This window comes from Budorcas taxicolor, chromosome 12 (genome assembly GCF_023091745.1).
Source record: "Budorcas taxicolor isolate Tak-1 chromosome 12, Takin1.1, whole genome shotgun sequence".
Lineage (NCBI taxonomy): Eukaryota > Metazoa > Chordata > Mammalia > Artiodactyla > Bovidae > Budorcas > Budorcas taxicolor.
This window is the reverse complement of record NC_068921.1, coordinates 70183562-70209961: the sequence shown is the minus strand read 5'-3', so window position 1 is coordinate 70209961 and position 26400 is coordinate 70183562. Positions and strand designations below refer to the sequence as shown.

Here is a 26400-nt window from a genome sequence, read left to right as displayed (position 1 = left end):
CAATCCTAAAGGAAATCAACCCTAAATATTCATTGGAAAGACTGATGCTAAAGCTGAAGCTCCAATAATTTGGCCACTTGTACAAACTGCCAACTCATTGGAAACGACCCTGACACTGGAAAAGACTGAGGGCAGGAGGAGAAGGGGATAACAGAGAATGAGATGGTTGGATGGCATCACCGACTTGGTGGACATGAGTTTGAGCAAGCTCCAGGAGATAGTGAAGGACAGGGAAGCCTGGCGTGCTGTACTCCACGGGGTCAAAAAGAGTTGGATAGGACTTAGTGACAGAACAAAAATGTCTACAGATGAACTAACCTGAGGTCTAGGATCTGCTTTGGAATACCAGGGGATGGGGTGGGATGTTGGCTGGAGGGGTGGCACAGGGCAGGGGTAAAGACCCAGCAAGACTGGCCACCAGCTGACCCTGGCTGAACCCGGGGTGGGAACATGAGAATTCATTACAGAGTGCTCTCTATTCTTACAAATTTTTGTTAATTGTCCATTACAAAAAGAATCTAAGAGTGAATGAAACTTCACCAAATGAAACAAAGGCATTCTGTGACCATCATTATCACACCAGAATTAAAACAACAATGTATATGACTGCATACTTACTTAGAAGTCCAGCTTAAAGCAACAAATAAAAGACCTTTCAAAATCAAATAAAAAGAACTTTCAACAAATCTTAGAGGTTAAACCAATATTATCATTATTTGAAATCTGAGTACATGCAACTCAAGAGTCATTACTCACCTCTTCCAAAGCACAAGCCCTTATTACTTTTTCATATCGGTCTTTCTCATATTTCTTCCCAAATAAAATGTTACTCCTCACAGTTCCTGGAAACAACCAGGGCTGCTGAGAAACATACGCAATCCTCCCGTGCACGGTGACCTTCCCCTGGCTCGGGGGCAGCTCTCCCAGCAGAGCACGTAACAGTGACGACTGAAACAGACAGCAACACATACATGTGAACAGGCAGCACTCACGGAACACACCCCGCAGCACAGCTGACCCCACCCTGGTGCTTGATCAGTGATATCAGAACAGGATAAAGTACAGCTCTGGAAGTTGCAGGAAAAAATGGAAAACAGCATTATTGGTCAATGTAGACTAAAGGTTGATAAGGAATATTAATACTGTAACATTCCACCCTGCCAGAGTTTCCCCCAAATGAAGTGCTCTACTCAGCAAAGACTAAGAATGATTAACATCCTTCGCTAGCACAGCAGACCAGCATGATGTGTACTTTCTGTATCTGATGTTTAATGCAGTTGTTCTTGCATCTGATATTTGTTACTTGACAAATACTTTTTCTTAAAAAACTGTGGGGAGGGGAGGAGCAAGGAACCATGGCCGCTATGGTAGCTCTTTGCAGTGGGCCAGGGAAGAGAAAGCTGACACGTTTCACAACAGCTGTTGTCTGCCTCACAAATCCCGGGATTCATGCAGGGCTGTGGAGAAGAAGTTGTTCACAATATAAACAGGTAACCAGCAACAGGGACCTGCCTATTCCAATGGAAAATCCTTATAAGGAGCCTCTGAAAAAAATGTATCTTGTATGAAAAATGTGTAGATTATAAGAATCTACAGCTTTTATCCTAGTTTATTTCTCCATTTATTGGATGCATTTATAGAAGGCACAAAACAGGTCTTTGTGGGAACAAAAAAAGAAATCACAGAAGCAATTAAGAGAGCTCAAATTTTGGGGTTTATGCCAGTTACATACCAGGATCCTGCCTATCTCAAAGACCCTAAAGTTTGTAACATCAAATATAGGAAGTAAATTATATAAAGTTATCATCATTAAATGTATTTTGCAACCACAAGAAAAAAGCTATGTGGGGATTTCCCTGGTGGTCAAATGGTTTAGAATCCACCTTCCAGGATGGGCAGAAGGGACAGTCTGGGAGTTCAGGATGGACAGGTACACACTGCTATATTTGAAATGTATAACAAACAGGGACCTACTCTATCAGTCATGGAACTCTATTCAATGTTATGCGGCAGCCTGAATGCGAGGGGAATTTGTGGGAGAATGGATGCATGTGTACATATGGCTGACATACACTCTTCACTGTTCACCTGAAACTATCAGAACATTGCTAACTGGCTACCACCCAATACAAAATAAAAAGTTTAAAACAATAGTAACTACATTCAGAGTATAAACACTGAAAAAAAAAAAGAAAAAAGAAGAATCCGCCTTCCAATGACAGAAGTTCTGATTAGATCCCTGGTCCCCTGGTCAGGGAACTAAGATCCCACATGCCCCAGGGCAACCCAGCCCACATGCCACAATTAGAGACCCCACGCACTGCAACCAAGACCCAATACAACCAAATAAATTTTAAAATATATTTAAAAAGTTTTTTAAGCTATATGTGAAGAATATATCCAAAGATTATTATTTAAAAGAACTCTGAGCTAGTTGTGTTTGAAGAATAGAAGTCCATCATGCCCAGGGAGCTCAAATCCTGTGCTCTGCAACAACCTAGGGTGGTAGGACAGGGTGAGAGGTAGGAAAGAGATTCAAGAGAGAGGAAACATCTGTATACCTATGGCTGTTCATTCATGTTGATGTATGGCAGAAACCAACACAATATTGTAAAGTGATTATTCTCCAATTTTAAAAAAATAAAAATTATTAAAGCCCTTCATGGAGGAAATCATCACCCTCTCGTGTACACACTCCATATTTAGGTTTCTGCATTTTGTTGTACAAAACACAGGACACTAAGAGCACCTATACACACCCTTCACATCTCTTGTAACACAGAGAAATGACGTGTCCGTGTCCACACCCTCAGAGTGCTCACCACACTGGGCTGAAATAATCTGCCTGTGTATCTATCTTGCCCCAGAACCGGGTTGCCTCTGAAAGGCAGAGAGTCGGGATAAAGTCTGTATCTTTATCTCCAGCACGTGGCTGCACCTTCACTGCACATGCACTGATGGGACCAAGTTAAGTCACATAAGGAAATGCTCAGAGCTTCCTAGAAGAGCCTTTACCACCTCCAGACTTCCTGGAGGGGCCACTGTGACAAAAAGAAGCCCCCATTGTCTGCATCCACCCTGAACAGCTGTCACATAGATAATCTCCCTCACCGAGATATCCAAATTCCTGACACCAGTTCCCAACTGTGCAACGTAAAGCACCAAGAAGGAAAGCACAGTGTGCATTTATCCAGGTTTATGTGGCCACGAAACCTTCTCACAAAACTAATATTGCATGGAACACACCTAGAGAAATGTCATTCTAGATACATTCAAACTGTGTCACACTCAGCTCTGGGCTCCACTCTTGAGAATTTAACAGGGGCTATGGTGTTGCATCAAGGGCATCACAACTTACCTTTCCTGCTCCCACAGGTCCAACCACAGCTAACAGTTCACCGGATCTGACAGTAAAGGAAAGGCCTTGTAGAGCTGGGGTTTCTGATTCCTGCAAAGTAAAGTTTATAAAAATGTACCCATTTCAATAAAGTAACACATACCTTACTTTAGAAAATAGAGAAAATAATGTAATAGTTATTGATATGCTAACATTAACCAACATTTTTCTCCTTCCTGTTTCAATATACTGTGCCCAAGAGGCCTTTTCATCCATCCTCTCTTTGGGGTGTTGAAGAAGTTTTAGCTGCCTTTAGGAAGGCTCCTTCTTTTACCAGATTTCTAGACACAGCTCTAGACACCCAAAGATTTTAAATAGCAGAGATGACAAGGTACCTGCCTGAAGTGCAAACTGAAGGATGCATGCTAGTTTATTAAAAATAATGTACTTAATACAATATTCAGTGTGGGAGGTTTTTAATCATGTGGCTCAGATGGTAAAGAATCTGCCTGTAATGTAGGAGATCCGAGTTTCGATCCCTGGGTCAGGAAGATCCCCTGGAGAAGAGAATGGAAACCTACTCCAGTATTCTTGCCTGGAAAATATCAGGGACAGAGGAGACTGGCAGGCTACAGTCCATGGGGTCGCAAAGAGTCGGACATGACTGAAAGACTAACACTTTCACTTCCTTTTCAAGTTTTCATCATGACCCTTGGTTTTAACTGTCTATCTCATTAATCCACAAGGTGGCAGCATAAGTACCTGGTGTGCCTGGCCCTTCAATAAATAATTTGAAATCTCCACAAATGCCTCCATTTTCATTCCATATAGAATGAACCTCAGTAATGCTCAGCAAGCAAAGGGGAACTTTATATGAAGAAGTCACTCTTGGTAAATTAATTCTTATAAGTAACAGGCATCACTGACTCGATGGATGTGAGTCTGAGTGAACTCCAGGAGTTGGTGATGGACAGGGAGGCCTGGCGTGCTGCAATTCATGGGGTCGCAAAGAGTCGGACATGACTGAGCGATTGAACTGAACTGAAATACTGTAGCACAAACACAACAACAATTGGGGAATAAAGAAATTAATGACATTGTGGGGTAAAGTGATAAAGACTCAATTTCCAATGTCTTACATGCATTACCTGTCCCGGCTAAATAGGACCAATAAAGTACTTGTAGTGTAAGAAAAACATACAGCATGAAGGTACACACAAGAGCAATGTGAGGGAAAAAAACATAGTATTCATCAAGCCAATCACAGGTTGTATTCCTGGTAGACTTAAGGGTGTGTGTCTGTGTGTGTTTACATATTAAAAATGTTAATAAAATTGCCAGTAACTTCTGTGTCAAGAAAAAAAAAATAGTGGTTACACGTGATTAAGTAAAATGCCCTAAAGACTAAAAGCACAGAGTCTGGATTAAAAGTCTAGATAATCTTCAAACTGAAAATATTTTCTGGAAAGCACTGAACTGATTATACAACATTCACATACTAAAATAATGACAATGATTTTTCATCACCAAAAAAAATGCTACTTTCAGATTTGGGGAATGACAAATTATCTACAAGAAACTAGATTTTAAAACACAAGAAATATTTTTTAAGCTTTTTAAGCTTCTCCACTCCTTTCTTCCTGCCTGACACTTGGAATTCCTACTTTACTACTTTTCACTGAGTTATGACTACAAAATAGTGAACCACCTACAAACATCAGCTTCCTATCACAGCCCCTGTCTGTCATTTCAAGCGAAATGCCAGGCTGGATGAAGCACAAGCTGGAATCAAGACTGCTGGGAGAAATATCAATAACCTCAGATATGCAGATGACACCACCCTTATGGCAGAAAGTGAAGAAGAACTAAAGAGCCTCTTGATGAAAGTGAAAGAGGAGAGTGAAAACTGGCTTAAAACTCAACATTCAGAAAACTAAGATCATGGCATCCAGTCCCATCACTTCATGGCAAATAGATGGGGAAACAATGAAAACAGTGACAGACTTTATTTTTTGGAGCTCCAAAATCACTGCAGATGATGACTGCAGCCATGAAATTAAAAGATGCTTGCTCCTTCAAAGAAAAGCTATGACCAACCTACACAGCATATTAAAAAGCAGAGATATTAATTTACCAACAAAGGTCCATCTAATCAAAGCTATGATTTTTCCAGGAGTCATGTATGGATGTGAGATTTGGACTACAAAGAAAGCTGAGCACCAAAGAATTGATGCTTTTGAACTATGGTGTTGGAGAAGACTCTTGAGAGTCCCTTGGACAGCATGGAGATCCAACCAGTCTGTCCTAAAGGAAATCAGCCCTGAATATTCACTGGAAGGACAGATGCTGAAGCTGAAACTCCAATAGTTTGGCCACGTGATGCAAAGAAATGAATCATTTGAGAAGACCCTGATGCTGGGAAAGACTGAAGGCGGGAGGAGAAGGGGGATGACAGAGGATGAGATGGTTGGATGGCATCACTGACTCGATGGACATGAGTTTGAGTAAGCTCTGGAAGTTGGTGATGAACAAGGAAGCCTGGTGTGCTTCAGTCCATGAGGTCTCAAAGAGTTGGACACAACTGAGCAACTGAATTGAATTGAACTGTCTGTTAGGGCCAGACAGTGTTCCCTCCCTGTTCAGGCTCCAGGATCCGGCACTGCTCTGAGGTGACCAGAAGGTGGCAGCACTCAACAGTCCATGGCTGCTGGGTCCCCTCCCCGACTGGTTGGTTATCCAGGCTGGGGGACACTGACTCAAGGATTATCATCTGAGCCCAGGCTTGCAGACACAGTTCGAAACCCCGGTCCTGTGAGATCTGCAGGCTCCCACAGGACTATTTTTCTTATTTTGGCTGCTCTGGGTCTTTGTTGTAGTGTGTGGGCTTAATTGCTCCAGAGCATGTGAGATCTTAATTCTTCACCAGGGGTAGAACCCACGTCCCCTGCACTGGAAGGTGGATTCTCAACCACTGGACCACCAGAGAAGTCCTGGGACCATTTATTTTAAAGCTTAAAGATTGAGACCAAGTCCCATCATTCCATGAATGAGACCTGGATCCCTGAGACCTTCCCCACCTGCCCACCTGGCTGTCTAGGGGAGCAGGTTACAGAGCTCACATCTGTCTCCTGCCTTCCAGCCCAGCAGGGGCTTCATTCAGACTCAGCTTCTCTCCAAAACCCCAACATCTTCCCCTTCCCCTCCGAGGGCTCTCTCACCCATGACCTAACCTGACAGCCCTAATTACTAATGACCCCAGCAAGGGGCACAGTCCTTCCATAGGCAAGGCCAGGGCAACTGGACAGGGTGTTCTGGACTATAGTGCAATTTACACAGAAGTCTGTGACCATGTTATTAAGCTCTTGAAAGAACAAGATAGTTCTCTTTAAAATGCTGCATAGTTTACACAAAAGCAATTCAATGGACACCTACACACACTGGGGGTGGGAGGGTGCAGGGGACAGAAGGACAGACAGCATTGGGCGCCCCAGGTCTACTTGAACACCTGCATGGAGGACGCGACGTCGGGCTCTCCCACCTGCTGCTCTGGGCTGTGGGCTGCCTGGCCATGCTCTGTGTGATGACTGGTTTAGGGCACCACCCTGGCCTTGACGTGACTATAGCCCGACTTTACTGAGCACCACGAGAGCCCCAGTGCTGCTACTCCTCAGGGGTACCTCTCCAGCACCATAAATCTGGGAAACCACAACAGCTGTGTTTCCTGTTTTGATGCTAAGGTTGCTAATATTAGCTTCTTTGGGAAAAAATGAAAGGTAAAAGCTACTGTTCAGATAACTCAACATTAGTGACTGCCAGGTGCTGAATTCTGTTCTGTGCCCACTGCCAACCAACGCCAACAAATTCTAAAACCACGACTCTGCCTTCCCCTCCTCAGCTCCCACCACAGAGACCACGTCAGGTACAAGTAACACCACTCTAACTCCGACCTCCCAACCTGTGCCAAAGTCTGCCTTTGACACATCCAGTTTCTTTAGAGGAAATATCTTTGTCTTGGGTGTGCAAGGTATCATTTTCTTTCTCTATAAATTCTGCAGATCTAAAAAACAAAACTACTACACTGTGAAAACAGACCTGCTAAATTAACAAGGACTGGAGTGTAACTAACTGAAACCACAATATTTTCTTTCAATATGTCCCACATGGAAGATGTTATTCTAGAACTTTTAACTGTTCCCATATGAGCACCACCCTTGAAGAAGAATCAGTTAAATCACTTTGCTCAAGGGAATATTTAAAACATTCTGCATGAAACCTTGTGTCTTCTTTTACCTTAAATGACTGATTGGTTCTCTCTTCTTGACATGTCAGCTGTGACTCTGTAAGTGATGGAAAACTCTGTTCTGTGCAGACAACCCCATGACTCCCTTGGCAGTTTAAATGTTGTCATTTTAAAGTCTGAAAGCTGTTATTTTTATGCGAACTCAGGATGTAGTTTAGCGACAAAATTGAGAAAAATATGCTGAAGCAGCATCAATCAGGTGGATTTTTGGCTATCATTTCCAAAATGGAATAGATTTATAAATTTAGTAGCCTTACAGCAAAATTCTGTGCTTAATAATAGTTATTCTTTCTACATAGAAAAAAGAAAAATAGTAAAGTATAGCAGCATATTGTTCATACTTGCAAAGCACCTTATATCTTTGAGAAATTAAAAAACAGTGCCTTAAAGACAGCCTGAAAGGTAAACTTAATCTAAAATTTTGGTGATTCACTATTTCACATTAAAGAAGGGAAAAGTTCCTCTGAGGATGTAACTGTTGATGTGGGCAGTAAAAAACCTGCTTTAAGATACTAAAGTGTTAGCATTTAATTGAAAACATCCCTATTTTATTCAAAACCCAAGTGACTTAAACGATGTTATACAAAGTCAAAAGCCTTCATCTATTGAACAACCCAAAAGTTTTCTTATGGCTAATAAAAAGTATAAAGTTGATTTAATTTTATTTTCCTCTGTACTTTAAAAAATTATCCTAACACTGTTGTGCCTCAAAGATTTCCACCAAGCTTTCCTGAAAAGTAACTTCTATGAGGCAAGAAAGAAATTGTTTTAGAATCATTTGCTCTTTAATGAGACAATCATTTTAACACAGTAAGTGTGAGCAGTGTAATTTCAGAAAAAAATTTAGTTGGTCAGATTACTGTGGATTTTTAATGATGATTGCCCTGGGTACGCAGATCATACTTTTTCTTTCTTCTCTCCCATCGTTTATCAGTTTCAATTCCTGTGGTGTGATAACATGCATACTTTCATTTCTTTAGTTTCCTTATGAAGCACTAGTTTATTCCAGTTTAGAGGGATCCCTCTTCCGTGCCTTTGACACACAGAATTAGTTCAGGAGCTCAAATCAATTTAAAATGAGCTTTTGCTCATTAAGGCTCCAATTACTAAGGATTTTTTGTTTTGGTTTCTTTAGTCTATAGTGGTTGAATTTAGCACTTGGTTTTCAATATTTTATGGTAAGAAATGACAAATTGCTTTTGTCCATTTCTTAAGCCAAGTTTCCTTACATTTAGATAATTAAAGGTTCATAAAATGAAGATTTACTGTTTCTTCATTACTTGCTGGTACAGCTAGAGCTTCTTTTCCTTGCAAATCTGTACATATCTCTAGTGTTTTCAAGGGCCTTAACTGTTTAAAATCTCTGGCTTCAGAGGTTTCTGGGGAAAGGCAGGCTTACATCTTTGTGTTTCCCTCAGTAGTAACAACCTAGGTACCTCACAATAGTGCCATGACTGTTAGTTTTTAGTGAGTGCTAGAAGATACAAGATTCATTTGAAAATACATAGAATTTCCATTCTCCCTAAGTGGTAAATATTAGCTGCAAAGGCATCATTGTCATTTAGGTAGACAGGAACATGTTGCCACACAGTAATGTTAACACTGTAGGTATTTCTGTGAAAATGTAGCTGATGAAGCCTCTACTGTAATTTTGAATGCTGCTCTAACAAAACCATAATATGGAGTTAGAGTTTACAAGGAAAGCCTCACAGCCTTGTTCCTCTTCCTTTAGCAGTTTAGTACCTTGAGTTATTAATAATTTGATTTTTTTTTACTCTATAAGGTATATAGAAACCTTTTCAGATTTTTCATCTGTTTTTTTCACATAGACTGTAGTACAAATAAGTCCCTTAGTTTACCTTACAGATATTTGTTGCACAGGCAGACACTGTTGTATATAGATACTTTTATTTCAGTTCACTAAAAACTGCAGAACCAATCTGCATTGTATATCAAACTGATTTAAAATTAATCTACAAAAAATAAATAGATAAAATAAATCTATGTGTTTACTGGAAAAAAAATCTGCTAATGAGTCATATAAAGTATGTGTTAGCATTCACATAGAGTGGCCTTTAAGATGGAATTTTAGTGGTGCTTTCTATATATGCTTCAAGAGCATTATGCCGAGAAACACCAAGCAGGAGATAAATCTACTATATTAAGGCAGGAGAAACCATCAGAACAGGGCAGGCACCATGTGTAAGTTTTCATGGACAGAAGGTGTAGGGACACGGTTTCATGTATCTGGGAACAAACCACTGTGTTGACGGTGGGGACGGCAGGTGCTGAGTCAGAAGCAGGTGAACACGATGCAGGGGGCACCACAGAGTCACAGGCGTGGAAGACAGGGTGAGTCTACAGTCAGGACGCGAGCTCTGTGGTCCCCACTCTGACAGCCGGGCTCCTGGGCTCTGCTCTGGAGGGTGGACCCTCTGGTGGAGGTGTCTCCTCCCTGAGTCCCTCCAGCCCTGGGGTGGGAGCAGCTTCCTGCCTTTGCTAAGCTCTGAGTTTTCTCATGCACCACTGTTCTACCCTTTCTAACTTTTCCTCCCTCTTTCATCACCTCCGTAACTAACTCCCTGCATGGAACTCCCTCTCCCATGGTGGGGTTCAGTTTTCCTGACTAATCCACACTGACACAGGAGGGGAGCACAGAGGGCCACGAAACCTGGGGTGGGGGAGCATTTCCGTTGGTAAAGAGGCTACACTGGGTGTGCGATAGTGACAGCTTCCTGAGACCAGACCTGGTCATTTTTTCTCTTTGCCTGCAACTAACAAATAAACCAAGTGTTGGAAACCACCAACTTGTCACCAACTTGTCAACAACTCTGTCGACTTGTCATCAAGTGCAGTCCTTTAACTGGGAATCACTGGTGCTCATCATGCCCACCTGCTGTCTCCTCCTGCCCCTGGCTGCCACCAAAGTGTCCAGAACCATCCAGAAGCTCAGGATGGGGGAGCTCCCAGCCAAAATCCAGATCACAGCCTCATTCTATGTATAATAATGTGATCTGATAATCAAGGCTAACTTGTACACTAACTCCCCAAAGCCTCTTTAACAACCAGTTGTGCAATTAACCCATTCCACACTGCAGCATTTTGTCTGTCCATTCCTATAAATGCTAACATTACAAATGCATGTGCTTTAAGTTCAAAAGGTGCTAATACTTTGAAAGCTCTCTTGAAAATGAGATAAAGAGCAAGCAATAAGTCAAAGGTCTTGGGTTGATTTTATACTTAATCTCCATTTGATACAACTTTAGTCCAAATTTTGAGAATTTTTAAAACATACTTTCAGTAAATGAGCAAGTCACATTTTACACCACACATAAAATCTAAAAATTCTCCAGTAAATTCACATCACAGTTGTCTGTTAGAAGTCAGGATCCTGGAATGGAGGACTTGTTACCTCATCCCAAAAAGCAGTGAAATCTTGCATGTCCACTATCCTTTCACCATCTGATGGCTGCTGAGGGTGGAGTTCTGGTATCTCATCAAGTAATAGAAAATTCTACAGAAAACAAAACAAACAAAAAACAGATTGTTAAACTGTGGAAGAAAGCACAAACAAAAAACAACTGCTTTCCTGGGATTTGCAATAAAAACCTTTGTACAATCTAAATGTTTTACCAACTGTACTTAAAGTATTAGTTCACATCAGAACATATTAAATAGCATATGGAATAACAGTTACTGCTATTACAGCTCATGGTATATATCAATAAAATCGTATAACATAGTGCATTTGTTGTGGTTCAGTCATCAAGTAGTGTCTAACTCTTTGCAGCCCCGTGGACTGCAGCATGCCAGGCTCCCCTGTCCTTCACTATCTCCAAGAGTTTGCTCAAATTCATGCTGACTGAGTCAGTGATGCTATCTAACCATCTCACCCTCTGTTGCTGCCTTCTCCTGCCTTCAATCTTCAAAAAACATCAGAGTCTTTTCCAGTGAGTCAGCTCTTGGCATTAGGTGGCCAAGTATTGGAGCTTCAGCTTCAGCATCAGTCCGTCCACTGAGTACTCAGGGTTGATTTCCTTTAGGATTGACTGGTTTGAAATCTTTGCAGCCCAAGGAACTCTCAAGAGTCTTCTCCAGTACCACAATTCCAAAGCATCAATTATTTGGCACTCAGTCTTCTTTGTGGTTTAACTCTCACATCTGTCCAATACTATTGGAAAAATTATAGCTTTGACTATTTGGACTTTTGTCGGCAAAGTAATGTCTCTGCTTTTTAATAATGCTGTCTAGGTTTGTCACAGCTTTTCTTCCAAGTAGCAACCGTCTTTTAATTTCATGGCTGCAGTCACCCTCTGCAGTGATTTTGGAGCCCAAGGAAATAAAATTTGTCACTGCTTCCATTGTTTTCCATATATTGCAATGAAGTGATGAGACCAGATGCCATGATCTTAATTTCCTGAATGCTGAGCTTTAAGCCAACTTTTTCACTCTCCTCTTTCACTTTCATCAACAGGCTTTCTAGTTCCTCTTCACTTTCTGCCATAAGGGTGGTGTCATCTGCATATCTGAGGTTATTGATATTTCTCCTGGCAATCTTGATTCCAGCTTGAGCATCATCCAGCCTGGCATTTCACATGATATACTCTGAATATAAGTTAAATAAGCAAGGTGACAATAAACAGCGTTGACGTGCTGTGCTGTGCTGAGTTGCTTCCTTGCTTCGGTCGTGTCCGACCAGGGACCCCATGGATTGTAGCCCTCCAGGCGCCTCTGTCCATGGCAATTCTCCAGGCAAGAACACTGGAGTGGGTTGTCAGGCCCTTCTCCAGGGGATCTTCCCAAAACAGAGATCAAACCCTGGTTTCCTGCATTGCAGGCAGATTCTTTACTGACCGACCCTTGAGAGAAGGTGACAATATACAGCCTTAACGTACTCCTTTACCAATCTGAAACCAGTCTTTGTTCCATTACTTGTTCCAGCAACAGTTCTAACTGTTGTTTTCTAACCTGAATACAGTTTTCTCAGGAGACAGGTCAGATGGTCTGGTATTCCCATCTCTTTCAGAATTTTCCACAGTTCCTTGTGAGCCACACAGTCAAAGACTTTAGTGTTTTCAATGAAGGAGAAGTAGATGCTTTTCTGGAATTATCTTTCTTTTTCTATGATCCAGTGGATGTTGGCAATTTGATCTCTGGTTCCTAAGCCTTTATAAATCCAGCTTGTGCATGTGGAAGTTCTTGGTTCACATAATGGTGGGAATTACAAATTTGAAAAGAAGAGGGCAGTTAGAGAGAGGATTACACAGTAAATAAAAAGGGGCCAGGGATGAAAAGGCAGATACAAAAGGCAGGCTCAGACACCAACAAGCAAAACATCTGTGGAGGAAAGAACTCATTTTTGAACACAGAGAGTTAAGTGAATCTGAGGCCACTCTTCCTGTCCAAGCAGCAGGGAGCTCTCAGCAAGCTCCTCCCCTCCTGGCCCAGAGAGGACTCCTGTGCCCCAGGACTGCACTGTCGCTGCCTGGTCCCTGGAGTCAGCACAGGAGGTGCACTCTGATGCTTCTCCTGCTTTTAGACATTTTAGTCACTCTGCAGGCATTACCACACTAGAGCCCTGTGCTACTGCTACTTATACATACTACTGCCCCTACATGAGAACCAGTCTTACAATATCTGTAACGCACTCTACCTAATAAAAAAAGAGAGTACCTACAACATTCTGGGAAGACTGCCAGCTTTGGCACTGGGAGAGTTAAATCTCACCTAACTGGCACACAGGGATACCACATAAAGGAGCTATTTTGGGTAAAATCTGCCTATAACTTTAAAAAGTTATTTGTCCCCAAACCTTGATTCTTCGGATGCTGATGACAGCCTCTGACACCTTCTCGACGGCCATGGGGAAGTAGAGGGTGCTCGAGAACCGCAGAGCCTCGAACAGCGTCACCACCACAAACACCTGGCTGGCTGTGATCCGGTTGTCAAGGAGCTCATTGGTGATGAAGGTGACAAAAATCATGATTTTGCTTACAGCAAAAAATGATGCCAAATTCATGCCCCTAAGGTAGGAACTTTTCAGAATCTTGGAAATTTCCTTCCTGGAAAAGAGAGAATGAAATAGGTTTTAAAAGAAGTATTGATATCTAAGTCCTCACATGGAGGGACTATACAGTGCACCTCCAGGGATCTGTCCCAACACCAGGACCACACACTTCATCACCACTTCACTCTTCCAACTAAGCAGAGGCTTCCTGTCACCCTTGTAAACACTGTGGGTCAATCAGGCTGGGTTTGAATATTCATTCAACAAGCATTCATAACCACAAGTCCTGGGCGGGGCTCCCCTCTGATGACAGAAAGACACAGCCCCTCTCCTCCAGGATCTCATGAACTTGTGGGGGAAGAGAATAAGACACCCCAAAATTGTGAGACACCAAGACATCAGACAGAGGCAGGCACAATGGCCCCTCTGGAAGCACATGTCCTGGCTATTGTAAATAGTGCTGCAGTGAGCATTGAAGTACATGTGTCTTTTTGAATTCTGGTTTTCTCAGGGTATATGCCCAGTAGTGGGATGGCTGGGTCATACGTAGACTTATTCCTAGTTTTCTAAGGAATCTCCATAATAACTTGTCCATAATAACTGTGCCAATTTGCACTCCCACCACAAAGCAAACGGGTATTGTTTGTAGATGTTTTCTTGATTGCCATTCCTACCAGTGTGAGGTGATACTTCATTGTAGTTTTGATTTGCATTTCTCTAATAATGATGTTGAACATTTTTTCACGTGTTTATTGACTGTTTGACTTCAGAAGCATATTTTGCCTTTAATAAGATTGTAAATGGAACAGCAGGTTAAAATGACATCTCCCCTCTTCCACTTAACCCTCCTGCCACATGTGAGGTGTGGATTCATAGTATTTAAGCTCATCTTCATGTGAAAAGTGGTAAGACTTCTAATTTCAGTCAGTAAAAATGGGGGGTGGGGGGAATACAAAAATATGGTGTGATACATAAAAAACTTACCTTCTCAGTCTGGTAATAAGGTCTATAAATGACTTTTCCCAAGCATTCATTTTTATTGTTTTGATGCCAGTTATAACTTCACTCATGGTCCTGATCCTGTCATCTGTGACAGCTGCGGTCTTACTCCTGAGGAGACAGATGTGAGAGATGAGCCTCAGTGACCACAGGCCAACTTTCTTTAGCAGCAGCAGCAGGGGGCACAAGGAGGGACCAGGGATCCATGATTCCCTACAGCTCCTCTGTGCTGACATCACAGGCAGGTCCTTCTCAAAGTGCAAATGGAGACAAAGCCTTCTAGGAAGTCAATCATTCAGACCAATTCAAGGAGTAACTTGGAGAACTCGCAGTACTGGCTGAGGAAGACCTGAAGTGAGTCAGGTACAAACTTTCCACCTAAGGTCACAGTTGGGCAGGGGATTTAAAAAGACACTGAGATAGATAGCAATGATGACCCTGTATGCAAGACAGCAAAAATGACACAGATGTGTATAACGGACTTTTGGACTCAGAGGGAGAGGGAGAGGGTGGGATGATTTGGGAGAATGGCATTGTAACATGTATACTATCATGTAAGAATCGAATCACCAGTCTATGTCCGACGCAGGATACAGCATGCTTGGGGCTGGTGCACAGTGATGACCCAGAGAGATGTTATGGGGAGGGAGGTGGGAGGGGGGTTCATGTTTGGGAACGCATGTACACCCGTGGTGGATTCATGTCAATGTATGGCCAAACCAATACAGTATTGTAAAGTAAAATAAAGTAAAAAAAAAAAAAAAAAAAAAAGACACTGAATCTAGCGGGAAGACAGTGTCTGTGCGGTGATAAAATAGGAATGAAATGCCGGCGAGCAGAAAAGATTGCACTGTTAATTCCACTGGGAAAGGAGAGTAAGAGCTTCAGAGACCTGGCAGCGCTGGAACAGGGCCTTGAAGGGTAAGGAACATCTCTCCACAGCAAGACAGGAAAGGGAATTTCAAATAGACAAAAACATCACATGTAAAGTCACAAAAAAAAAAAGAAGGAAAAAAAAACTCAAAGAAAAAAATCTTCAAACAGCACAATACCTCCATCACCTGACAACCTGGACAATGACCCACCTCCAACCCTGTGGGACCTGCTTCAGGTCTATCTCATCACCATTAGGCCCTTCATCACCAGCCACTGTTCTATCACATATGCTGCTGGGACTGTGGGGCTGTATAAAGGCAAAGTTAATTAAGACTGACCTTGTCCTTGAGGCTCATATAAGTTAATGGAAACACTGAATTAAAACCAAGACATGAACATAGATAACTGAAAAATTGCATTACCAAAATTCATGCAGCTAAACTTGAGCATACAGGAATGTTACTATTTAATAATACTTAAATAACTTCCATATAGGTAACTTCTGCTCAAGGACACTCCACTTATTCAGGTATGGTGCTAGAAGGAGCCAGTGAGTGCAGTCACCTTTCCCTCTTCTCGATAAGCCTTCAGTTTAGGGCTGGAGCCTCCACTGGCTAAGCCTGAAGGGTCTACAGTCCACGTAAAGAAGAGACTAGAGAAGGCATTGGTTTTGTTTTTGAAGAGAAGCATCGAGCAAATGGTGAATGCTACCAAGCACACATCACCTAGTTTTTAAACCAGTGTTTCTCTTACCTGAGTGATGAAAACAGCATCCCAAAGCAGCTTTGCAGAAGCAGAAGAATAATGAGAACCACCATCCCAGCAAGACAAGATATTCCTATTTCCATCCAGAGCAGGGCGGTCACTGCGATAGCCTGCAGTGGCCCCACCCACAGATAGTGCAAGAACACTGTAACCTTAAAAGAGAAAGACAAGCCTTCTTAGGACTATAAAATCAAAATAAGTAAGGACAGAGTGTAGAACAATCTGTTCTGAAGGAACAGATAGGAATCTAAACAGAAATGATCTCAGTGAGTTTTAAACCTGATGAAGCAGAAATCCAAGTGTCCACCCCAGATGACGCTGTTCTGGGGCAGCACAGGGCCGGCCTCAGGGATGTGCCAGGGAGAACCTGAACAGTAGCACTGAAGGAAAATGTTGATTTTGTCCACAACACAGATGAGCTCAGGGCTTCCCCAAACTCTCTCTGTCCCAAAATTCAGCCCCCATCACCCCAGAAGAGCCTATATTATGGTACCTACCACACTCTCCAATATCTACTTGTGTATTTACCTTCCAGACAGGCTGTGGCCTTTCCAGGGCAGAAATTAAGGCTGATTCACCTTCAAATTAAGTAGAGGCCTTATATCATGTTTAATGAATAAATAACTGAAGGAGAAGTGAAAGCATTAGTCATTTAGTCATGCCTGATTTTTTCGACTCCATGGATTGTAGCCCACCAAGCTTCTCTGTCCATGGGATTTTCCCAGGCAAGAATCATGGAGTGGATTGCCATTTCCTTCACCAGGGAATCTTCCTGACCCAGAGATAGAAACTAGGCCTCCTGCATTGCAGGTGGACTCTTTACCACCTGAGCCACAAGGGAAGCCCCTAAACTTAAAGGCCAGGATCATCCAGGAAAGAGAAGTGGTCTATACAGATCTGACCAACAGCTACAACACTCTGGGTAACGTGATCTGTTCATAAAGTAAGTGTGAAATGGGTATGATGGGACAGCAGAGAGGAGGCTGTGTCTGACTGGGGACCACACACTTGGCATTATTCCTCAAAGGCTCCCTATGCAGCAGGCACTGAACAGAGCACACAGAAAGAACAATCCCTGCCCACCAGGCCTTCATCATCCCGATGGGGAGGAAAACAGTCCAGCAACACTCACACCACGTGCCAAGATGGGCCACTCCAGGAGGAACCCAGAAACACTAACCAAGCTGGGCAAGAACGCTGCTGCTGCTGCTGCTGCTATTGCTGCTAAGTTGCTTCAGTCGTGTCTGACTCTGTGTGACCCCATAGACGGCAGCCCACTAGGCTCCTCTGTCCCTGGGATTCTCCAGGCAAGAATACTGGAGTGGGTTGCCATTTCCTTCTCCAATGCATGAAAGTGAAAAGTGAAAGTGAAGTCGCTCAGTCGTGCCCGACTCTTAGCAACCCCATAGACTGCAGCCTACCAGGCTCCTCTGTCCATGGGAATTTCCAGGCAAGAGTACCAGAGTGGGGTGCCACTGCCTGCCTATTACTGAAAGTAGGCTGCAGACCTTGTCAGGAAAACAAAACCCTCATCTACAGGGCAGCACATATTATCACATCTAAGCTGCACACAGAGGAAATGAGGGTTGGATAAAGAGAATCTTTGCCTTGCGTCCTCAACAGAACCCTGGCTGACACCAAACCCTGGCACCTGGAAGCCCAATAAGCTAAACCCAGTGAGGAGGATGGGAAATGGAAGAGGATCCCTCAGGGGCAGCTCACCTGATCAAACCTGTTCACATCGTTGGACATCAGGTTGACTATCTGGCCTGTGGTGGTCTTCCCCATCGCAGAGCTACTCAGGTGAAGTGACTGAAATGAGAGAAAGACAGAGAATCAGATTCCTACCGTGACACCAAGTCAGTCTGAGAACATAGCAAGATGGAGTGCATTTTCCTGGGGTTTTGTGTGGTGTCAGGACGAGCAAACAGGATGATGCCTGAAAGCAGGGCTCTAGCGACCCATGTTCATCCTTAGATGATTTAATGTGGCAGCAGCCCTGCCTACAAGAACAGCAAAGGGAGGAGCAGGAGACAGGTGAAACCCTCCACCCTGTTTCTCAATGAACTTGGACCTGTGTGAAGGATAAAGGGATACAGATTTAGACTTAGGGGTCAACTAAAGCAATTTTGCGCCAAAATCTAGACAGCAGACCTAAAAGTGGAGACATCACTATGCTGACAAAGGTCCATATAGTCAAAGCTATAGGCTTTCCAGTAGGCATGTACAGATGTGAGAGCTGGACCATCAAGAAGAATTGATGCTTTTGAAATGTGGTGCTGGAGAAGACTCTTGAGAGTCCTTTGGACAGCTAGGAGATCTAACCACTCAATTCTAAAGAAAATCAACCCTGAATATTCATTGGAAGGACTGATACTGAAGCTGAAGCTCCAAAACTTTGGCCACTTGATGCCAAGAGTTGATGAATTGGAACAGACCCTGATGCTGGGAAAGATTGAGGGCAGGAAGAAGAGGGGGTAACAGAGGATGAGATGGTTGAATGGCATCCCTGACTCGATGGACATGAGTTTAAGCAAATTCCAGGAGATACTAAAGGGCAGGGAAGGCTAGTGTCCTGCAGCCCATGGGGTCAGCAAGAGCTGGGCAGGACTGAGTGACTGAACAACAACAACAAGATGAGAGTGGAGAGGCTGCCTCAAGGAAAGAGATTAAGGGACTTGGACTATAAATGTGGTCAGTCATTAATACCAGGTGTGACATCATTTAAACACTTTGGTCTTAGTTTCCTCATTCTAAAACTAACCAGTAAAATATTCAAAACACTAATCCTATGAGGAACCTATGTTCTTAATGCCAGTCTGCTGACTTTACAAAAAGCACAGCCTATGCTGTACAATTCTTTCATTTGATAAAAAGCTCTGAAAAATTCCCTAGAGATCCAAGGAACCTGAACAGACCACCTGGAGCTATGTGAACAGACCACCAACTGGAGCCATGGATCCAAACAAAATGTCATGGTTCATAAAAATGTTCTACTTAGTCCTCAAGTTCAACAGAAAAATCAATGATCAAGTAAGACTATAAAGTGATACAGCCACAATGGAAGAGAGTATGGCAGTTTCGCAAAAGACCAAAAATGAAATTAACATATAGTATACCAATTTGGGGAGGCCTTACAAATAGCTGTGAAAAGAAGAGAAGCGAAAAGCAAAGGAGAAAAGGAAAGATATAAGCTTCTGAATGCAGAGTTCCAGAGAATAGCAAGAAGAGATAAGAAAGCCTTCTTCAGCCATCAATGCAAAGAAATAGAGGAAAAGAACAGAATGGGAAAGACTAGAGATCACTTCAAGAAAATTAGAGATATCAAGGGAACATTTCATGCAAAGATGGGCTCTATAAAGGACAGAAATGGTATGGACCTAACAGAAGCAGAAGATATTAAGAAGAGGTGGCAAGAATACACAGAAGAACTATTCAAAAAAGATCTTCATGACCTGGATAATCATGATGGTGTGATCACTCATCTAGAGCCAGACATCCTGGAATGTGAAGTCAAGTGGGCCTTAGAAAACATCACTATGAACAAAGCTAGTGGAGGTGATGGAATTGCAGTAGAGCTATTTCAAATCCTGAAAGATGATGCTGTGAAAGTGCTACACTTAAAATGCCAGCAAATTTGGAAAACTCAGCAGTGGCCACAAGACTGGAAAAGGTCAGTTTTCATTCCAATCCCAAAGAAAGGCAATGCCAAAGAATGCTCAAACTACCACACAATTGCACTCATCTCACATGCTAGTGGAGAAGGCAATGGCACCCCACTCCATTACTCTTGCCTGGAAAATCCATGGACGGAGGAGCCTGGTAGGCTCCAGTCCATGGGGTCGCGAAGAGTCGGACACGACTGAGCGACTTCACTTTGACTTTTCACTTTCATGCATTGGAGAAGGAAATGGCAACCCACTCCAGTATTCTTGCCTAGAGAATCCCAGGGATGGGGGAGCCTAGTGGGCTGCCGTCTATGGGGTCACACAGAGTCAGACACGACTGAAGCGACTTAGCAGCAGCAGCAGCACATGCTAGTAAAGTAATGCTCAAAATTCTCCAAGCCAGGCTTCAGCAATACGTGAACCGTGAACTTCCTGATGTTCAAGCTGGTTTTAGAAAAGGCAGAGGAACCAGAGATCAAATTGCCAACATCTGCTGGATCATGGAAAAAGCAAGAGAGCTCCAGAAAAACATCTATTTCTGCTTTATTGACTATGCCAAAGACTTTGACTGTGTGGATCACAATAAACTGTGGAAAATTCTGAAAGAGATGGGAATACCAGACCACCCAACCTGCCTCTTGAGAAATCTGTATGCAGGCCAGGAAGCAACAGTCAGAACTAGACATAGAGCAACAGACTGGTTCCAAATAGGAAAAGGAGCACGTCAAGGCTGTATATTGTCACCCTGAGTATTTAACTTATATGCAGAGTACATCATGGGAAACACTGGACTGGAAGAAACACAAGCTGGAATCAACATTGCCAGGAGAAATATCAATAACCTCAGATATGCAGATGATACCACCCTTATGGCAGAAAGTGAAGAGGAACTCAAAGGCCTCTTGATGAAAGTGAAAGAGGAGAGTGAAAAAGTTGGTTTAAGCTCAACATTCAGAAAACGAAGATCATGGCATCCGGTCCCATCACTTCATGGGAAATAGATGGGGAAACAGTGGAAACAGTGTCAGACTTTATTTTTGGGGGCTCCAGAATCACTGCAGATGGTGACTGCAGCCATGAAATTAAAAGACGCTTACTCCTTGGAAGAAAAGTTATGACCAACCTAGATAGCATATTCAAAAGCAGAGACATTACTTTGCTAACTAAGGTCGGTCTAGTCAAGGCTATGGTTTTTCCAGTAGTCATGTATGGTTGTGAGAGTTGGACTGTGAAGAAAGCTGAGCGCCAAAGAATTGATGCTTTTGAACTGTGGTGTTGAAGAATACTCTTGAGAGTCCCTTGGACTGCAAGGAGATCCAACCAGTCCATTCTGAAGGAGATCAGCCCTGGGATTTCTTTGGAAGGAATGATGCTAAAGCTGAAACTCCAGTACTTTGGCCAACTCATGCGGAGGGTTGACTCATTGGAAAAGACTTTGATGTTGGGAGGGATTGGGGGCAGGAGGAGAAGGGGTCGACTGAGGATGAGATGGCTGGATGGCATCACTGACTCGATGAATGTGAATCTGATTGAACTCCGGGAGTTGGTGATGGACAGGGAGGCCTGGTGTGCTGTGATTCATGGGGTTGCAAAGAGTTGGACATGACTGAGCAACTGAACTGAACTGATAGCAATTTCACTTCCAGAAATGTACTCATATTAAAGCACAAACTTAAACTGATTATTTGTGCACTGTGTTCACAGCAGCATTATGTACAAAAATCGAAAGTTATAAACAACTCACATGCCCTCTAACAGATGAATGGATACACACAATGTTGTACATACATATAAAGGAATATGATTCAATCTTAAAAGGGACTTAAATTCTGAATCTGTTCCAAGACTGATGAATCTTGAAGACATTGTACTCACATGGCATAAACAAAATGACAAACTTTGTGTGATTTCACTTATATGAGGGACCTAGAGGAGTTAAATTCATAGAAAGAAGCAGTAGAAGGATGATGACTAAAAGGAGGGGACTGAGGAGTTAATGGGGGCAGAGATTCAGTTTGGGAAGAAGAAAAAATTCTGGAGATGCACAGTAGCGATGGCTTAATGTGAATGTACTTAATGTCACTAAATGGTAAACTTAAAAACAGTTAAAATGGTAAATTTTATGTCGTGAATATTTTACAACAATTTTTTTAAATGAATGAACCAAAGCCAACAGTAATTTTACCAAATCTGCAGAAAGGTAAATAAATGACAAGCCGTCTTATATGTGATGTGTGTACTAGTCGCTCAGTCACGTTTGATTTTCTGTGACCCTGTGGACTGTAGCTCTCCAGTCTCCTCTGTCCATGGAATTTCCCAGGCAAGAATACTGGAGTCGGTTGCCATTTCCTTCTCCATTATATATGATACATATTCCAAATTACAAACTATGACTTTGAGCTTAGCAGCCATTCCATTTCCAACACCCGACCAGCTTTCTCCTCAGGATCAGGGGTCAGGAGGTGGGGCCTGAGCATGAACCACAGACATTCACAGGGGCCTTTCAGAGCCACTCGGCAGCACCAGGTTTGCCCTAAGGAATCGGCCCACATGTAACCTGCAAGAAGTGTCTTATTTCTGCACCTCACTAGAAATCCAGATGTAAGGCTGTGCACAAGGAAATTCCCATGTTTCTGGAATTTCAGGTTATGTACAGTTTCTGACTTGGTAAAGAAACAATTATTTTAGGCTAATTAAGCCAGTACATGAACAGTTTGGGAGATGATTACATTCACATAGGCAACATACAAGGTAAAATCAGATTTCCTAAAGGAAATCTGGATTTCCTTTAGGATTCCAAAATCAGATTTCCTAAAGGATTCCAAAGTGTTAGTGGGAAGAGGAAAAAAACTAGGTGGACAGTGGCCTACTGATGCAGCAAAGCATGAGCTTTGTTTGACTAAACCATCATCTCAAATCTAACTTAAGGTTTTCACAATGCAGTTCTGGTGAAGTTTCCTGCATACTTCTGAAAACTAAGCATTATCTGAAAAGATAAACATCTAGCTAATTTTCAGGGAAATCTGTGTATTTGTCTACTAAATGGTAGAAGGTGCAAGAGAAGAACAAAAATGACGATGGCTGACAGTGAAGACCCTTAACTGGAAGGTATGTCACCCAAGGAGAAACTGGGATCATGTACCAAACACACACAGTGAGATGCCAGGGCCCTGAGTCCACACAGTCCCCAGATTTAACAAGAGTCTGCTCAAGGAAACATGGGGAAGACATTCTACATTTTGCCCAGAAAAGTATTCCCAAGAAACAGGAGCTCTAGATAAGTAACAAACAGTAAAAGAAACAATAAATTTCATTTAAATTGCCTCATTTTAGCTTTCACTGAGGATTTTCTTCATTTGTAATAAGAATTAAATATATTTAATGTGGGCAACATGATGTTTTGATATAAATAAACATTGGGAAATGGTTACAATAGGAAAACAAATGAACATATCCATCATCACACATGGTTATCCTTTCGTGTGTGTGTGGTGAGAACACTTAAGATCTACTCTCTCTGCAAATTTTAACTATAAAATACAGCTAAATAACAAAATTTTTCTAGAAAAAAGCAAACAGACCAGGGCAAAGAGATATGCAGGATCAAGTTTATAAAGAGCTCTTCAGCTCTTAACACTGGTGTATCAGTGGCAATTCCTTTGTAAAAACACCTAAAATCCTTATTTCTTTTAAACTAGTTAAGATCAGGGTAAACTATGGAATAATTCTGTCACATTTCTCAATACAAAATCACTGAACACATCAAATCAGGTTTTATTAAAAGTGCTAAAATTTATATTAAAGAAAAAGGAAATACTGAATTAAGAAAATAACTTGAATGAATAGCAATAAATTCTCACCAAAATTACTAAAAACAGCATAAGATTTCAAGTTTCATTCCAACATCAGCTCTATTCTTTAATACCATTATGAACAATCATAACTATAGGATATAGTGAGCGAGTCTATATTTAGCATGGATTCCATTTATATTTTTCTTTAGTTCACAAAATTACATTCAACATGATTAGATGGGTCATTTAAACATATAATCATTCCCTTTCTCAAATACATTCTGTGCTCCTAGATTTAACTTTACAAATCTGATCACTGAGGTTTACTTTTAAATACAACTTTGATATAAAAGATGGTCTTAACGAACAACAAAATTGCCACAAATACAGCTACAACATTAAGGTACGGAAACATTGAAAACCAATTTAATACTTTTTATACTTATTTTTTTAATTAGATTCCATTACAAGTTGAGTGGATATTATGCAACAACTTGTGGATTAAAGTTATCAAAGGCAGCCCTGACCCAATCTCAATACAAAACTTTTCATTATTTACTGGTAAAGTTTGCTTAAATGACAATAAAAAAATTGGCCTGATGCAAATAGCAAGCTTCTCTAGGAAGGTGTAAATGATCCCAGTTACAAAATCTGTAATATACAGAGAACTTCCCCCAAATGTTCCTGATCCTTCAGGGGAGGAACACACCGTGGTACCGAGCGACACTCACCTTGCAGTAGATCATACGGCACACGGCTACTCTCAGCCTCATCCCCACGCGCTGCATGTGATAGAAGCACAAGTGGTGCAGGACGGCCCACACAAGCACGCAGGCGCTCAGCCCTGCCGCATAGCCGTAGGCTTCGTGCAAAGCGGCAGAATTGGCAGGATCATAGTTTTCAACATAACTAATCATTTTCCCCAAAAACATGGGCAGAACTACCTTGGTGCCCTCCTGAAAGAAAAAAGCCCTAATTAGAAATACAAGTCATGCCAGTTTTTCTTAACACAAGCTTTACTTTTATTATAGCATTTTAAAAACCCATCTTGACAAAATGCTACATTCATGGCTAATCTTAAAAAAAAATACACAGATCCACTATCTCCAATAAGAGAAGCAGAAAATAGTTTTAACGTAAGCCAAAATCTTACATTCAAAGACAATAAAGTCTTAGTATTGGGTTGGCCAAAAAGTTCGTTTGGTTTTTAAGTAAAAATAAAACATATTTTTCATTTTCACCTAGAACTTTGTTGAACATATTCAAAGTTCTATTCCACTATCGTCTGCCATTTTTCAGGAAACTATAATTCCATCTTTCCAAAACTTTATATTGAGCAAAAACTATTTCAGGTACCTTTTAAAGTCTTCCTGGGAATTAACATTCTTTCCATTAAAAGAATTTTATAAAAAACAAAATTAATAGAAACCCGAAGGAGCAGTGTCTGCTGAATATGGCAGATGAGTCAGAACTTCCAAGCCAAGCTGTAACAGTTTTTGTCTGGCCATCAAAGAAACATGCGGTCTTACATTACCCTGATGGAAGATAATTCATTTTCTGTTGACTAATTCAAACACTCTACATCAAGTGCTGCTTTAAGTTGGCCTAATGAGGAGAAGTACTCATTGGAATTAACTGTTTGGTTTTCTGAAGCAGTGCATAACAGAGGTCTCCCTCCCAGTCCCACCATATACACACCACCACCTTGTTTGGATGAAGACTGGACTTTGGTGTGGTTGGTGGTAGTTCATTTCACTTACCCAACAATCTCTTTCATTGCACATTAGTGTACAGTATCCACATGTCATCGCCCATCACAATTTGTTTGTTAAAAGGAACATTTTATTAATAGCTACATTTCAGTAGAGAATTGCTTGTGGAAATAATGGTCAAGAAGGTTTTTCTTTTTTCCTCACTTAGGTGGAAACCAAACATCAAAGTGATTAATTGAACCAAGATGGTGAAATGACTTTCAATGTGTTTTTTTTCTTTTTTTGGATATTTTGAGTATGCTGGCTATCTCCCACATGATATAACATTGATTGTTCTCAATTAATGTCTAGATTTGATCTCTATCAACTTTAACTGGTCTACTCAACTGAAAAACATCATTCACCAAGAAATCTCCAACACGAACCTTTTTTTTTTTTTCTGTATTGGGTCTTCATTGCAATGCACATGCTTCTCTAGTTGGAAAGCAGCAGCATAGTTGCCCTGAGGCATGTGATACCTTAATTCCCTAACCAGAGAGCAAATGCATGACCCCTGCATTGGAAGGCAGACTCTTAACCACTGGACCACCAGGGAAGTCCCCTGATGGGTTTGTTTTTGATAGCTCTCTTCTGTCTGTAAGATGTTGAGGAATCCACAGGAGGAAGAGAAGGAGAATCCAAAATTCAAAACACAAAGCATAACTAAAAAGCATTTTCTGCTCAACTAACTAGTGCCTGATCAGATTATTGACAGAAAGCTGATGCCATCTCTCAAATGGATGAGGCACTGAAGCCCTACACTCCTGTCTTGCTCTACACACACATGTTCACAGGCTGTAACACCTGCCTTACCTTCCACAAGGTCACAGGAGATTTCATCTACTCCAGAGAAGAGAAGACTGTTTATTGGAAGAATTATGAGTAGGATGACCATATCAGAGG

At 41.8% G+C, this 26400-nt stretch overlaps 1 protein-coding gene across 1 annotated transcript in view; it reads right to left on the bottom strand.

The window, feature by feature from the left end:
• The window catches only part of LOC128057589 (ATP-binding cassette sub-family C member 4-like), a 172878-nt gene that overhangs the window by 129662 nt on the left and 16816 nt on the right, over positions 1-26400 (bottom strand). Inside the window, 8 exon segments of the mRNA XM_052650037.1 lie at positions 757-948; positions 3359-3448; positions 11050-11151; positions 13450-13699; positions 14629-14754; positions 16273-16436; positions 18007-18096; positions 24478-24702. Coding sequence (XP_052505997.1) covers positions 757-948; positions 3359-3448; positions 11050-11151; positions 13450-13699; positions 14629-14754; positions 16273-16436; positions 18007-18096; positions 24478-24702 — 1239 coding nt within the window.